The 16,842-nt window shown below is 39.6% G+C and overlaps 1 protein-coding gene across 1 annotated transcript in view; it reads left to right on the top strand.

The window, feature by feature from the left end:
* LOC119483763 (NACHT, LRR and PYD domains-containing protein 12-like) overlaps positions 1-16,842 on the top strand; it is a 542,841-nt gene that overhangs the window by 200,152 nt on the left and 325,847 nt on the right. Inside the window, exons 9-10 of the mRNA XM_037762204.1 lie at positions 3,801-3,974; positions 8,506-8,679. Of these exons, the coding sequence (XP_037618132.1) occupies positions 3,801-3,974; positions 8,506-8,679 (348 nt within the window). The remainder of the gene's footprint in view (positions 1-3,800; positions 3,975-8,505; positions 8,680-16,842) is intronic.

Genomic DNA, 16,842 nt, shown 5'->3' with positions numbered 1-16,842 from the left:
TGTGTAGAGGGCTTATCTAAATATTTCTTAAGGAGAGTTTTGTCCCCCAGTATAGATTGGAGAGGTATGTTCATTTGATTTTGTTCTAAGTCCTTCCATTTTGCATCACACTTAGGGTCACACCAGCAAATCAGAAAGCGCAGTTGTGCTGCTCTGTAATAAGAGTTGAGTTTTATGTAGGTTCAATTAATAGCCAGAATATGAACCAAATATTTTAAGCATAGACAGTAATTTCTCTAAACTAGGGTTAGGGTTGGTAAGGGTTAACAAAATGTCATCCGCATAAGCGCATATCTTATATTGTGTATCTCCAATCAATACACCTGTTATATCTTTATCTTCTCTGACTGCCTGTGGCTCAATAAAGAGTGCAAAGAGTGTGGGACTAAAGGGACATCCCTGTCGACATCCTCTATTAAGTAGAACAGTTTTTGATAAATTCCCGTTTATTTTAATTCCAGTTGTAGGAGAGCAATATAGAGACTTCAGACATCCAAATACCTGATTATGAAAGTCGAAACGTTTCAGAACTAAATACAGATATTCCCATCGAACGTAGTCAAAGGCCTTTTCGGCATCGAGACTAATAACTGCAGATTCCTTATTACTGTTTCTCATGTGATCAATGAGGTGGAGAGCACGCCTCACGTTATCCTGGGTTTGCCTATTTTTCACAAAACCTGTCTGATCAGGGTCAATTAGATCTGGGATCATATTTTCTAAACGTTTTGCTAGTGTAGGAGCTAAGTCTACTAGACTGTAGATGTTACCTTCTGTTGCATGTTGTGCTGTACAAAACTGATCCTCAGGCCGCTCGTTGGTTTCACAATAACAGTTCATTTATTCGTAATATTGTAGTAAAGAAGAATGTCCGGTTACCATAGCAACAAGCAAACAACAATAACACGGCAAACAATTCAGCGTCGCTGCGGTCAAAAACCCTATGCCCTTCCGGGCTAAACCCCGGGTCACATGTCCATGTGTCCTTGAGCAAGACACTTAACCCCAAATTGCTCCCGAAGACATAGCCATCGGTGTGTAAATGAGTATTTAGATTAGATCCTGATGGGCAAAGTTGGCACCTTAGCAGTCTCTGACATCAGTGTGTGAATGGGTGAATGCTGACATGTAGTGTAAAGCGCTTTGAGTGGTCAGAAGACTAGAAAAGCTCTATATAAAAGCATTTTATCCATTTTACCATTTACTCTAAAGACAGCCTTTGCAGCGCCCCACAGAGTGCAGGGAGACACAGTTCCATTATCATTATAGGTCATGTAATCTTTAAATTCTTTCTCCATGTATTTTTGGCAATTATAATCATTTAAAAGGCTTGTGTTCAGTCTCCATAGAGTTTCTTTTGGTTTGTTGTCTAAGTGTACTGACAAATACACCCCTGCATGGTCAGAAATGTCTCTAACACCTATATCACATTTTAAAATCCTGTGTCTATCTAAATTAAACATAAAAAATAATCAATTCTGGAATACACACCGTGAGGGTAGGAGAAACAAGTAAAGCGCTTATCATGTGGGTATAAATCCCTCCATATGTCATGCCTGTTTCTTTGAGCATTTCTTTTTTTCTTTTTTTTTTTTACATACAAGGCTTCCGGCTGCATCTTTTTTGTTCTATTTGACGAGTCAAACGGGACCGGTGTTGAAAAACACTCTGAGTTTGGCTGGGTGTAGAGTTTGGAACCGGAGCCCCTTTTCCTTTAGTGCCTTTCTGATGGCGGAGTAAGCCTTTCTCTTTGTGATTATTTCGGTCGGATAGTCTTGCTCAAAAACACTCTTTTTCCATCTTGGTGGATCTCTTTTCTTCCAGGCGGTGCGAAGAACTAGTTCCTTAGTTTTATATTCCAAAAAATAGACGACAATCGACCTTTGGTTTGAACCTGGTGGTGGTTTGACTCCGAGGGACCTGTGGCAGCGTTGTATACGGAGGGGGGCTCCGTTCTAATAAAGTTTTCAAGGAAGTCCTGAATGATTTCTCCCTCGGCCCCTCCGGGGATATGTTGTATCTGCGTGAACGCGCTTCCAGGTCCGTTAATTTGGCTTGAAAGTCCTCATGGAGCTCAAATGTGTGGGAAAGCAACTCTTTAGTCTCGGCACTCCATTCTTCCACATCAGCCAGTCTCTGCTCCGTCTCCTCGACTCTGTCTGTTATTTCTTTTAGATCAGTAACAATGACGTTTAACTTCTGGTTAATTTCCCTTCTGAAATCGGCTAGTTCCCTTTTGAGTTGTCCAATAGTTTCAATAAACTCTCTCTTCACGTCCAAACGGACCGCCTGTATTTCGGCAATAATGTTAGCTTGAATAGCCTCCATTTCCTCGTGCTCAGCTTTGCAGCTAGCACCGTTGCCTGTGTCCTCACTTTCGCTCGGTAATTTATCGTTTGTCTCTACATTTTGCTACGGTTTTCCTCTAGTCTTTAGTTTGTTTCCCCCTTTCATGCTACTTTAAACAACTTTTTTTTGTGTGAAAAAAACAGGTATTTGTAAAGGGGGAAGTTTATATAATTTAATATAAGTTTATATATTCTGTTTTAAATGCTGATACACTGATATCATCTTTCTGATGACATTATGTTGAAAATAATGCAACCTCATTGGTTCATTAATTGTGTTTGTCAGGCAACAACAGCTGTCAGTGTGTCAGTGAGCTGACTTGACTATGACTTGCCCCAAACTGCATGTGATTATCATAAAGTGGGCATGTCTGTAAAGGGGAGACTCGTGGGTACCCATAGAACCCATTTACATTCACATATCTGGAGGTCAGAGGTCAAGAGACCCCTTTGAAGATGCCCATGACAGTTTTTCCTCGCCAAACTTTAGAGTAAGTTTGGAGCGTTATTTAACCTCCTTCCCGACGAGCTAGTTTGACATGGTTGGTACCGATGGATTCATCAGGTTTTCCAGTTTCCTATGATACCAGTATCTTCACTCTAGCTTTAAAACTGAGCCGCTATAACCTCCGGAAGATCGATTGCATTAATGCGTTAAAGAAAATAGTGGCGTTAAAACGATTAACTTTGACAACCCTAGATATTAGGATATCCAAAATCAAAGACGATATCTAGTCTCATATCAAGATATGGATATAATATGGATATATTGCCCAGCCTTAGTATGTATCCAGTCAGTATGTTGTGTTTGACAGTTTCCTTGTTGAGCTGCAGGAGGAATAGTAACTCAAAGAGGGAATTTGGTACTAAACAGTGTGTAACTTTGATTTGTCGACTCAGACTGCTGAATCTTCATATTAGTTTCACTTGAACTTGTGAAGTCATTTCTTACAGTGTAGTTGTGTTATGAAGGGACCACTTCACAGGAGGAATGATTACTGCCACCAATAACTCTTTTAATGTTCATATGACATGTGGCTGTTGTTTACAGACACACTTGAACAAATGTGGACCTTTCCTGTAAATGACATAAACCTGCTAGGCTAGCAGATACAGTGAGAAGAAGGCCATGTAATAAATGAAGTAATGAAGTCCAACAAGTCTGATTTGATATTGATCCTCTAATTCCAGACGTGACAGAGATCAGCAGCATGTTATTGACGTGTGTTGACATGAACAGGTGTATGAATGTTGTGGTGACATTTGGATGATGTCTGTAGAAGGCTGACATTATGATGATCCACAATAACACAATGACAAAGTCACTCTACTCATTTTAGGGAAAAGATCATTGATTAGGACATAGTGATGTTGAGCTACACATTTTAAACCTGAACACATCTGACTGGATTATAAAGTGATTTTTATCTTCATCATTTATTCTTTATTCAGATTGAGGAACTGCAGTTTGTCAGAGATCAGCTGTGCTTCTCTGGCCTCAGCTCTGAAGTCCAACCCCTCCCATCTGAGAGAGCTGGTGCTGAGTGACAACGACCTGGAGGATTCAGGAGTGAAGCTGCTTTCTGCTGGACTCGAGGGTCCAAACTGTAGACTGGAGACTCTGAGGTCAGTTCACTGACTGTAGTTTGTGTAGTTTGTACACACACTCTCTACACACTGGCTCTGCTCCAGATGGCTCTAGAGAGGGACATTCACGTTTTCACGTCGGCCACCGTAGCTCTCCAACACGCTTGGCACACAGGAGAGGCTTCAGTTGGTTGTAATCTCCTCACCTCACCACTAGATACCTCCAGATCCTACACACTGGACCTTTAACCACAGACCTTATTTCAGCCATCTAACTAAAAACCCATTGACTTCCAGACGAGGGAACAGGAAGTGCTAAAATGCTAATTCATTTCTGGGTTTTAGGACTCATTCCTGTAGCGCTCTATTTGAACATGTCTAAAGGTGCAGCACTCTTCAACAAACACGTATTGCACCAACTTAAAGGCACACAAGTGATGATTATGAATGACACCATCTAATCAGAGGTCTCTATGGTTCTAAGTTATTCCCACGTTCTTTTTGACAGCAGATCTAACTGTGATCTGTTTTCATGTCAGCATTGTCTAATTATTTGAAGCAAAAACCAAATAAATATTCTGCATCAGAAACATCTTTGCAGGTTCATATTTTGTTCAAGTCTATGTGAATACAATACTCACATGTTCATATGTACATTCAAAGAGTTATTGATGTCTGTCATCATTCCTTCTGTCTGTGAAGCAACCCCCGTATAACCTGAGTGTTACGAGATGAGGACTAAATCCACAGTCTTGTTCTGTGTAAAATGACCTGTAAAGTTGATCTTAAACTAATCAGAGGCTTCAGCAGTCTGAGTTAGATGTATTAGGGCTGGGTGACTTGGAGAAAATCAAATATCATAATATTTTTTTGTGTAAATGACCAATAATAGAACAGCTAGAACAGTCTGGTAAGTTCAGAGAATGACATCACTTTACTGTAATGTAGCCTTTAAAACCAGGAAGAGATGACACTTACAACACAACACGATATTACTAGGGCTGTCAATCCATTAAAATATTTAATCACGATTAATCGCAAATTATTCACAATTTTTGTATCTGTTCTAAATGAACCTTAAAGGGAGATCTGTCAAGTATTTAATATTCTTATCAACATGGGAGTGGACAAATATGATTTATGTAAATGTATGTATATATTTATTATTGTAAATCAATTAAGAACACAAAACAATGACAGATATTGTCCAGAAACCCTCACAGGTACTGCATTTAGCATAAAACAATATGCTCCAATCATAACATGGCAAACTGCAGCCCAACAGGCAACAACAGCTGTCAGTGTGTCAGTGTGCTGACTTGACTATGACTTGCCCCAAACTGCATGTGATTATCATAAAGTGGGCATGTCTGTAAAGGGGAGACTCGTGGATACTCATAGAACCCATTTACATTCACATATCTGGAGGTCAGAGGTCAAGAGACCCCTTTGAAGATGGACATGACAGTTTTTCCTCGCCAAACTTTAGAGTAAGTCTGGAGCGTTATTTAACCTCCTTCCAGACGAGCTAGTTTGACATGGTTGGAACCGATGGATTCAGCAGGTTTTCCAGTTTCCTATGATACCAGTATCTTCACTCTAGCTTTAAAACTGAGCCGCTATAACCTCCGGAAGAGCGATTGCAATAATGCGTTAAAGAAAATAGTGGCGTTAAAACGATTAACTTTGACAACCCTAGATATTAGGATATCCAAAATCAAAGACGATATCTAGTCTCATATCACGATATGGATATAATATGGATATATTGCCCAGCCTTAGTATGTATCCAGTCAGTATGTTGTGTTTGACAGTTTCCTTGTTGAGCTGCAGGAGGAATAGTAACTCAAAGAGGGAATTTGGTACTAAACAGTCTGTAACTTTGATTTGTCGACTCAGACTGCTGAATCTTCATATTAGTTTCACTTGAACTTGTGAAGTCATTTCTTACAGTGTAGTTGTGTTATGAAGGGACCACTTCACAGGAGGAATGATTACTGCCACCAATAACTCTTTTAATGTACATATGACATGTGGCTGTTGTTTACAGACACACTTGAACAAATGTGGACCTTTCCTGTAAATGACATAAACCTGCTAGGCTAGCAGATACAGTGAGAAGAAGGCCATGTAATAAATGAAGTAATGAAGTCCAACAAGTCTGATTTGATATTGATCCTCTAATTCCAGACTTGACAGAGATCAGCAGCATGTTATTGATGTGTGTTGACATGAACAGGTGTATGAATGTTGTGGTGACATTTGGATGATGTCTGTAGAAGGCTGACATTATGATGATCCACAATAACACAATGACAAAGTCACTCTACTCATTTTAGGGAAAAGATCATTGATTAGGACATAGTGATGTTGAGCTACACATTTAAAACCTGAACACATCTGACTGGATTATAAAGTGATTTTTATCTTCATCATTTATTCTTTATTCAGATTGAGGAGCTGCAGTTTGTCAGAGATCAGCTGTGCTTCTCTGGCCTCAGCTCTGAAGTCCAACCCCTCCCATCTGAGAGAGCTGGATCTGAGTCACAACGACCTGAAGGATTCAGGAGTGAAGGTCCTGTGTGGTTTTCTGGAGAGTCCACACTGTAGACTGGAGACTCTGAGGTCAGTTCACTGACTCTCTGTTACTGTTAGAGATCTTATATGTTGAATTAACAATTGAACCTGATTTATGTACAAACATAACTTACATCCATAAAGTTGTTAATGTCCTTTTCTTCATATTTTCATGTTTCTTGAACTAAATCTAGTCTGCAGTCACAAAAGACTTGTGTTTCTTAAAGAAAGTGTAGAAAATGTCCACTGTTAGTTGTTAAAGTAAATGAATGTTTATCATTGTTGGTAAATGGTCACATCTGGATACAGAAGATCCTCTCAACTAATATTCAGGGTTCCTACGCAGTATGGAGAAGTATGGAATTTGATTTTAGTCATTTCCAGGTCTGGATGAGTATGGAAAAAAGAAAAGAGAGAATGGAAAAACATGTCTGTTTCCAGACTGTTGCCCCTATTCTGCTTTCTAAGATATCAAATTCAGAATTTCTAAAAATAAATAGATCATACAAGCAGAGTGTTTTTCATGGTGTTTAGAGCAGCCGGTGCAGCCACAATGTTTACTACTGTGTGAGAGAGCGCGGGCCAGAGAGAGCTTGATGTCGTTGAAAGCAGCACAGGAAGTAGGCTCTGACTGAACGCACACTCCTACAGAGCTGCCTCTACGCCTGAACGTCACAGCCAGGGCCGGCGCCTCCATAGAGGCCGACTAGGCAACCGCCTAGGGCGGCACTTTGGCAGCCAAATATGGGCCAACTATTCATCATGAGCAACATAACAATAATAATATAATAATAAAAAGTAACCGGTAACTGCAGGCAGACGGCACAGAGCAGAACGCTGCCTGTCAGACTGGGACAATCTAATACTTTACATATTGAGGGGGGGGGACGAGCGGCCCCTCCTAATTTGGACTGATCCTCGTTCTGGCTGAAATCTGATTGGCTCAATCATTTACATCATGAACGTGATGAACTGTGACCAGTGTTCCAGCTGGCCGGTCTTGTTTTGATTCAGTGATGACGTGCTGATACAAACTGAGGAGGTGTCATCCACGATGAAGAGTCTTGAAGGTCTTCATCATCATCATCATCACATTCTCTTTATACCACTAAAACTCTATTAGTGGTAAAATTACTAACCCACAATGTTTCGTCTCGCGCCCTCCGGCCGCTCACATAAGACACCTCTCCGTCTCAAAGTCCTGGGATGGGTTTGTGTCCCAGTCTGTCCCTGGTGCTAATAGAGGGACGGCATCATTGTGATTCACCTAGAGCAGGATGTTTGACAGCAGAACGTCGTCCAGCTTTCTCTGTAGGACTGTAGACTGAACGACCACGATGAGTAAAGTGTTCTGAGGGCTGGCTTGATGATCCCAAACACAAAGCCTGGTTGGTTAACAATTCCAAATGGGGAAAAGAGAGCTGGATGCAAACTTTGAGGAAAATGGTTTGACATCTCAACCATGGTGGGGGGGGGGGAGGGGCTGTAGTCTTGTAACAGCGTCCTCTGAACCCCGAGTCACAAAGTCAAATATGGTCTGAAAAATCTACAGAGAAGTCTGGAAAAGTCTGGAATGTAAAATGTAAAATGTGTAGGAACCCTGAATATTTGTTCTGAATTGATCAAGTTTACTTCATGAAGTAGAAATATTTCTCTGGTTTCTGATTGTTTCAACATGTTCCACAAATAATGTCTGATCATCGATATTGATCCTTCAGCACACACACATAGATGAACACCGAGATCAGCAGCATGTTATTGATGTGTGTTGACATGAACAGGTGTATGAATGTTGTGGTGACATTTGGATGATGTCTGTAGAAGGCTGACATTATGATGATCCACAATAACACAATGACAAAGTCACTCTACTCATTTTAGGGAAAAGATCATTGATTAGGACATAGTGATGTTGAGCTACACATTTAAAACCTGAACACATCTGACTGGATTATAAAGTGATTTTTATCTTCATCATTTATTCTTTATTCAGATTGTATGGCTGCAGGTTGTCAGAGATCAGCTGTGCTTCTCTGGCCTCAGCTCTGAAGTCCAACCCCTCCCATCTGAGAGAGCTGGAGCTGAGATACAACCGCCTGAAGGAATCAGATGTGAAGCAGCTGTCTGATCTTGTGGAGAGTCCACACTGTAGACTGGAGACTCTGAGGTCAGTAGAGGGTCGGAGTCGGTCCATGCTGGTTTCAGCAGTATTGTTGTGATGTGTTTCCTCCGTTAAGCTGTGAGAGGAGAACAGTGACACAGAGAGAGAGAACAGTTAACCAATCAGATCAGCCAGAAGCTTGTTGTGATCATGTGTTAGAGTTGATGTGAAGAAGATGTTGTTGTGTTCGTGTTTCCTCCCTTTAAGGTACAATTTGAACAGATATAAAACGTGATTAATTTGAGATTAATCACGATTAACTATGGACAATCATGCAATTAATCACGACTAAATATTTTAATGGATTGACAGCCCTAATATTTACATATTTGTCATGTAATATTTAAAAGTAGATGAAACATTGAAATGTGACTGAAACCAACCTAGCAGCAGTAAATCCATCATTAAAGTGAGCAGTGAAAAGCTCTCTGTTTCTGCAGTAATGATGCTCTCAGGACTCTCAGCAGTTTATTTCCACTGTGTGGATCATAAGATAATATTACACAGAGACAAAGAATTTGAACACATAATGCAGGCTAAAAGCAACACAGTTTAAACTGACACATGCAGAAAGGTCACCGACTGTGTGAATGTGTAAATGAACAGACTTGTAATATCACTGCCCCGTCTAGAGCACCAGAGATCTGACTAGAACTACTTTGTGTACTCTGCTGAGTTAATGTGATCACATGTATTGTTATGACCTGTATGACACTAATGTAGCCTTCTTCTCTCAGCTGCAAACCCAGCGGTGTGAAACGGACATAAATGACATTTATATAACCACAATAACACAAAATCAGTACATGATCTCTTATCATATATTCATATATGATATTCATATAGTCACTCATCTGAATCAGCTTCTTGAGCCGTATGTTGCAGTGAGACACGTCAGAGTCGTGCTCCTACAGTCCCTCAGACTGAATGTGTTGCCTTGGTTAGTTTGCTACCAATACTTTTATGTATGCTGTGGGTGATTAGAAGATGTGAAAGTAAGCCTGCTTACAGCTGTGAATTATGTTTATAGATTTATTATTTACTTTCTCCTAAGTCTGTTTCACACCGCCGGGGTTGGAGCTGAAAGAATAAGACTAAAGTATTATAATTCCTCCAGGAGATGAATAAAGTATCTTCTATTCTATTCTATAAGAACACATCTAATCAACACATTGATTTAATGCAACACACGTGTAATTAGTTCTAGTCAGATCTATCGGGATATTAAAAGTCTGTTTATTTACACATTCACACAGTCAGTGATTTTTTTGTCAGCTGTCCTTCCTGCATCTGGCAGTTTAAACTGTGTTCATTTTAGTCTGGATTATGTGTTTAACTTTTCTAATATGCGTTTGTAAAGTATGCCGCTCTGCTGACCGTAGACTGGTCCATGTCTGTGATTGGTCATGTGCTACAAATCCCGCCCTTTCTATGTGAACGCGCTCATAGCCAGACTGAGAAACCCTGGGTTGACTTACGGAGTTGATAACTGTCATAGGACCGTTTAGCGGGATCTTGGTTGAGGGGTTAGTTAAACCAGATAAGGAGAAGATACCCTGGGTGTGTTGGACTGGCTTCGTAGTACAGGCCTCTGGTCTGGGAGCTCTGAGCTCAGTGTGTTCACTCCAATACGTTAACATGAGAGCTGAAAGGAAGCTGGCTACGCTACACAGACTGAAGTCCCTTCTGCTCTTTATACTGGATGCTGACTGACAGCTGATGAAGGGAGTCTCTGTAAACACTGATGGATGACTTCTGTTGTCTTCTTCTTCTCTCATCAGATGGGAGGGGTGTTGATCTCTAACCACCATCATCCCTGTGTGTTCCTCTGGACCTGACAGAGTATCATCAGTGTATCTGGACTCTGTCCTTCTGCACAGTCTCTGCAGACACACTGAGACTCCTCCACTCCTTCTGCTCCACACTCAACCACCTCCTCCACCTGGACCTGGGTTTCACTTTGTCTTCATTCATTCATATATTCTGAACCCAAAGTGCCTCTGCAGATCAGTTCTGTTTATGACAACAGAACTGTAGATTAACACATTTAAATAGATGTTTCTGCTTTGCTTTCTGTTGCAGCTCCACCCTGTGGAACGATGGAGTTTTGCAGTTAATTTCCACATACTACTAAATATATATATACCATATACAATATATATACCAATACCAGCCGTTTTTCATATTATAACAGATTTGCTTGTAACAAACAGAAAGAAGTAGATAGAACCTGAACCTGAGGCTTTAGTTTCTCAACTAACTACAAACAGATTATGTCTGGATTTTGGTGGAAAGTCAGCTCCTTAATATTGTCTTTTGTATGTGATGTTTGATGTACAAAAAAAAAAAAAAATTTTTTAGTTTATTACAGAGGTACACACGTGGACAAAATTGTTGGTACCCTTCCGTTAAAGAAAGAAAAACCCACAATGGTCACTGAAATAACTTGAAACTGACAAAAGTAATAATAAATAAAAATTTACTGAAAATTAACTAATGAAAATCAGACATTGCTTTTGAATTGTGGTTCAACAGAATCATTTTAAAAAACAAACTAATGAAACTGGCCTGGACAAAAATGATGGTACCCTTAACTTAATATTTTGTTGCACAACCTTCTGAAGCAATCACTGCAATCAAGCGATTTCTGTAACTCTCAATGAGATATTACTTTTGTCAGTTTCAAGTTATTTCAGTGACCATTGTGGGTTTTTCTTTCTTTAACGGAAGGGTACCAACAATTCTGTCCACGTGTGTATGTGTCACCCTGCTAGTTTTCACATAACATGGCTCAACACAGACACATGAAGTCAACCTGTGGAGCTTTTCCCCTCAGAAATCAATGTTAAGTCGCCGTTATCACCACCGTGTTCTGTAGCTCCTGGTGGAATGTTGTTAAAAAATTAAATGTAACCATAATTTACTTTATTTAAAATAACGAAAAATGCAATCTATAGAGTGAATGAAGAGAGGGAGCTCCGTTAGTGAAAGCAAAGCAGTGAATCAGAGAAATAAAAGGTTATTTTCTGATTGTTTCACGGCGGTTACGTTCTAAAGCACCAATAAACACGCCTCCGCACAACCCTGCAGGAAGGTGCCTTATTGCCGGATTTTTAACGAATGCAGCCGAAGGTCAGGCTTCATCTTGTCCTCTCTGCTCGGCGTGTGCCACGCCTTATTTTTTTCCCAGTGTTGGGCCTCGTCCCGCCCTACTGTGCTGTGATTGGCTAGCATTCGTTGCCTCTGCCTCGACTGTTCGGCTCATTTTGCACACGGGAGAAGTCTTTGCCTTCAGGGCTTTCTGCCAGAAAGGGTTTATTTGAACCCAAACCATTATCTTTTCCTAAACCTAACCAAGTAGAGTTGCTGCCTAAACCTGAAGAGGTTTCTGACAGAGGCAAACTTCTCCCATGTGCACTCAATTCAAACAGTTTAGCATTTAAATGGAATTAGCAAGCTAACTAGCCAGCCACTACATTAGTAAAATTTGAACAACACACACACTTGTCACAGTGTAGGAAAGCTCATCACCATTTGAGTGACAACTTTGTTTTGCTCATTTTCTGTTACCAGTGTAGAGACGGTAACCTTCTGGCTCAGGCCCCTGCTTGAAAATGACATTCCCAAAATGAAGAGAATATCTCTGCAACTACATATGAATAATCTTGGTATGATAAGAAAGGCAACACTTGGGAGATTTCTGCAAAGGTGTAAGCTTCTGTATATACTGTATGTTACTGGCTATTTGCAAATAAAGAAAGATTTAATCTCCGAGTTTTTTAGAGTGAATATCCCTTTGGAATGATGCAGTTGCAGAACATTACCTCTAGCAAACCATATCACAACATCTGAACATTACCTGTGCACACATTGATGCTAATAAAGTAAAGAGTGAATAAAGAGCTAATGGAACAATGGCCAAGCGTCAGGGAGAAGAAAACACTGTTAAGTATGCATGATTGTTTCAAATATAAATAATACATAATAGCCTACAGAGATTTCTATTAAGTGACATTTTTCAACATACTATACTATGACTTTTTTTCAAAATACTATATATACTAGGACTTTATTTATTTTTTTCCGACATACTATAAAAGGAGCCACTGGTTGGATTCAATCTCACTGTGGTAAGGACTCATCCTTGGTACATGGGACGCCTGCTCTACCAGGTGAGCTAACACAACATACCATACCATAATAGGAATTTATTTTTATTTTTTCATCATACTATACTATGACTGTTTTTGACATATTATACTATGATTTTTTAATTTTTTAAACATACTATACTATGACTTTTTTTTTTTTTTTTTTACGATTTTTGTCTTTTTGCCTTCATGAGTTAGTGAAAGGGAGAGAGAGAGGACGATATACAGAAAAGAGGCCACAGGTCAGATTCGAACCTGCTGCAATGAGGACTCAACCTGAGTACACGGGGCATCTGTTCTTCCAGGTGAGCTAACACAATTTACTATACTATAGCTTTTTTTTTAATTTTCCGACACACTGACTTTTCTTCGACATAATATACTATTATATTTTTTCGACATACTATAATATGACTTAAAATGCGGACCCTCCACGCGAGGGCGCAAACGGAGTGGAAGTGTGTAGGGAGAATTACAATGAAACTCGTGAGCTCGTGTTTACAACTCGTGAAGTCCTGTACACACTGGCGTGTTCAGGGAGTGGCCTTGGGTGGCACAGGCCACCCCTGAAATCTGATTGGCCACCCCAAGTGCCACCCCAATATCTTACAATATGATTGGCTATATGCCCAGTCAGAGGCGGGCCACGGCACTGAATGTAAACTGCACTCTTGTTTAGAGTTGCAGTTCCTTCTCAAACCTGAGAGGCAGAGATGCGCTAAAGTAGTATGTAGCCTGCAAAACAAAAAAAGGCGCGAAGAAGAAGAAGAAGAAGTTTGAGCAGGTGAACCTACAGGTGAAACAAACTGTTTTTCTACAGTCAGTCTATGGAAGCAACACGTCTCTGGAGCGTCGTCGTGAAAGATGTGAGTAGCCTACATTTGACTACACTTACTGTGCCTGTAGTTAAAAGCTGTAACGGTAATAAGCTAAACATTTACCCTGTCTTGTTTTATTTAAGGACAGGAAGAAGGGAGGGAGGAAGGAAGCAAGGAAGGAAGGAACTGTGAAAACAGATTGGGTCTCTTGAATGGTAATACTAGGTAATACTAGAGTAACCAACACTGTAGCACATGTAAAGTTTATCATTTGTTTGGTTAAATAATTTGTTCAAAGAGGCGTATGTATTCTAAATATGTTTGCACTTTAAAGGCGGAGAGTGACTGTGTTTTTTAATGTGCATTGTTTTCTTATGTTGGCTTTTGGAGTCACAGGTTATTTTGTAGCATTATTACTGTAACAAATCAGTGTTGAAACAAGATTTGTTACAAGTGATGTAAGCTTTTTTTATGCACACGTAAGCTCTGGTAAGGTCAGCTATCTCTGTTGATAAAATATTCTACACGGTCTGTACCTCCAACCATTTACATTGTTGCACATGCAACGTTTTGCACAGTTTTGTCAAGTAAATATTTTGCCCAAAGACTTATTTATTTTAATTTTGTTGGCACTTTATAAAGTGACTGTTTTAGAATAAGGATTTTCTTTTGGATGTAACCTACTTTGGGAATTTACAAATTATTTTGGCATTATTTAACAGTTCACTTTACAATGTTAAAACAAGATTTGCTGGTATGTGAGGAGGGATGTGACTTTTGTTTATACCTGGGAGTTCAGGTTTCTCTGTTGCTGAGAATACTACAGTATCAAAAATGTCTGGACACGCCCCTGCCTGTACACAAGATATAATCTATATATAATACATATATAACCTGCTGTGTTCTGTAACCCTCCTGAAGGTGGCAGCAGAGCACCATTTATATGTAAATCTCTTCTGTTGTTAAAGAGAAATGAAAACCACATTTAGAGTTTGGGATAAAGAAACACACTAGCTGTGCTGTTAAAACCACATTTGATTAGATAGCATTGATATGACTGTATGTGAATGACAAAGTGTGGAATGTGAAAAGAGGTTTTATGTTTTTTATGCTCATGTTTTACAATACAATTGTAAACAAAGTAATTTTATAACTTTGTATTTAAATATTTTTCCATCATGGATTTAGAAGGGTGTAAGGAAAATATAGAGTATCGCGATATTATGTTTTGTGATACTGTATCGATTCTCAAATCCACTCTATCTATTTTTAATTAATAGTTTACATGCAAAGATTAACTCAGTCAATACTTTTGCATTTGCAAAGAGATGCACCCTCTCAGTGTACTGTCCTCTCAAAGTAGTGCTGTGATGCTGGATGTTACAGGGACTGTGATAAATGATTGCATAAACTTTTTTTACTCCGATTTTATGCATATGGTGTTTTACGACAGTTTTCCTAAAATTGTATTTAAAAAATTTCAATTTATCGCCTTCCTTACAGTATCGCAATATATTGAATCGCTCCCCCTGTATCGTGATACGTATCGTATTGCCAAATTCTTGCCAACACACAGCCCTGCTATACGATCATAATGTAACCTACAGCAGAAAGAAACTCTCAGGCTGTGGTTGGAGCGGGCTGTGCCGACCATCTTAACAGTAGTCCTGACCTGCCTGGTTGTGTGTGCCCCATTATACAGATGAGAAATAAATACTCAATTGTTCCATCGACCTCGACTCCCGCGCCATAATTGGGTCAACACGGAGGACGGAAACAGAGTGGTCACAAATATACGACTAAAATTACAATATATTAACTTATTATGCAGCGGAAAATGAACTTCCGTGGCCTCCGTCAGCAAACACGTCACAACTTGTGAACTCTGAGCTTTCAGAAACTTTCCACTTATCTTACCTAAACACGACAACATTTGAAGGCACCAAGACCCGTGTGCCAGCCTCTTTCAATATGCCTTGAGTTGGTAACGTTACATTACATTATATTGTGAGAATGAACATGGCGTTTTATATCTCTTTTGTTAAAGTTTTCCTGCTGTTGATATCAGAGGTAAATCAGTGCCACCTGTGGATGAGCACTTGGCGAAAGCGTACCGGCTCTGGAACAACATCAAGAGGAAAGAAAGAGGATAAAACACACAATACTCACAATTAGTGTAAGATTGTAGATGTTAATACAGTTTAATGGCTCATGTGTTTCATCATATAGCCAACCTACCGACTGGTGTTTACATGATCGTGGGAACTATGGAAGTCTCCAGGTATTTAGGTTAATACTAACTATAAATATAACTATAAATTCTATAAAAGTGTATTATGAGTTTTACTGTTGCATGTTAAGACTTTTATTTGTCACACACTTGTAGATATGTGGCATCAATGGAAGACATCTGGAGGAAGAAGAGGAAGCGTATACAGACCAACTGAAGGACCATCTTCTCTTCACTGAAGCTCTGAGGTAGGATATGTTTTCTCTCAGTATTACCAGCTGCTGTGTTTAATGTTGATGGAACTGAGTTCACTTTAAAGGGTCAGATCATCACAGAATCTCTTTGGCAGACCTCCATTCAGTGCTTGAAGTGGAGACAAATAAGTGTCAGTACTCCCCTTATTCATATGTTACCGTGTGTAAGCCGCAATCTCTTTTGACTTATTCCTATTTATGTATGATTTTTAAGCATGTTATACTGTTTCAGTCATCATCAGCTGGGATTTTATTGCTATATTATTATACTTGGGGTTATGCATCTTCTATAGTTGGCCTATAATACTCCAATAATATTCCAAATGGAACATTATAGGGTTAAGGTGGTGTGTTTGTATATAGTGTTCATACTTACGGTGCTTTCCTGTGTTATTTGTAGCATCACTCTATAATATATTATAGGATGCCTATCCACCTTATTCCTAGTCCCCATGATGCCTTGCGTGAATTATGGGCGCAACTTCCGTCGTGTCGCGTCACTGAGCCGGAACCGCTGTTTTCCAACGGTACGCTAATCCTCTCTCCATATTAAAACATCTAGTAAAACATGTGTGAACACCACCTCTTACAGCTCAAACAGGATCATGTGATCAAAGCATTGAGCTATTTTTTTAGTGTAATGCTGCCCATAAACTGCCTTACATTTAAACTGTACATAAAATAGTAAAAGTAACTGTCTGTCATTAAACAGACGC

This window comes from Sebastes umbrosus, chromosome 24, assembly GCF_015220745.1.
Source record: "Sebastes umbrosus isolate fSebUmb1 chromosome 24, fSebUmb1.pri, whole genome shotgun sequence".
Lineage (NCBI taxonomy): Eukaryota > Metazoa > Chordata > Actinopteri > Perciformes > Sebastidae > Sebastes > Sebastes umbrosus.
Note: the sequence above shows the minus strand (reverse complement) of the source record. Positions and strands in the feature narration are given on the sequence as shown.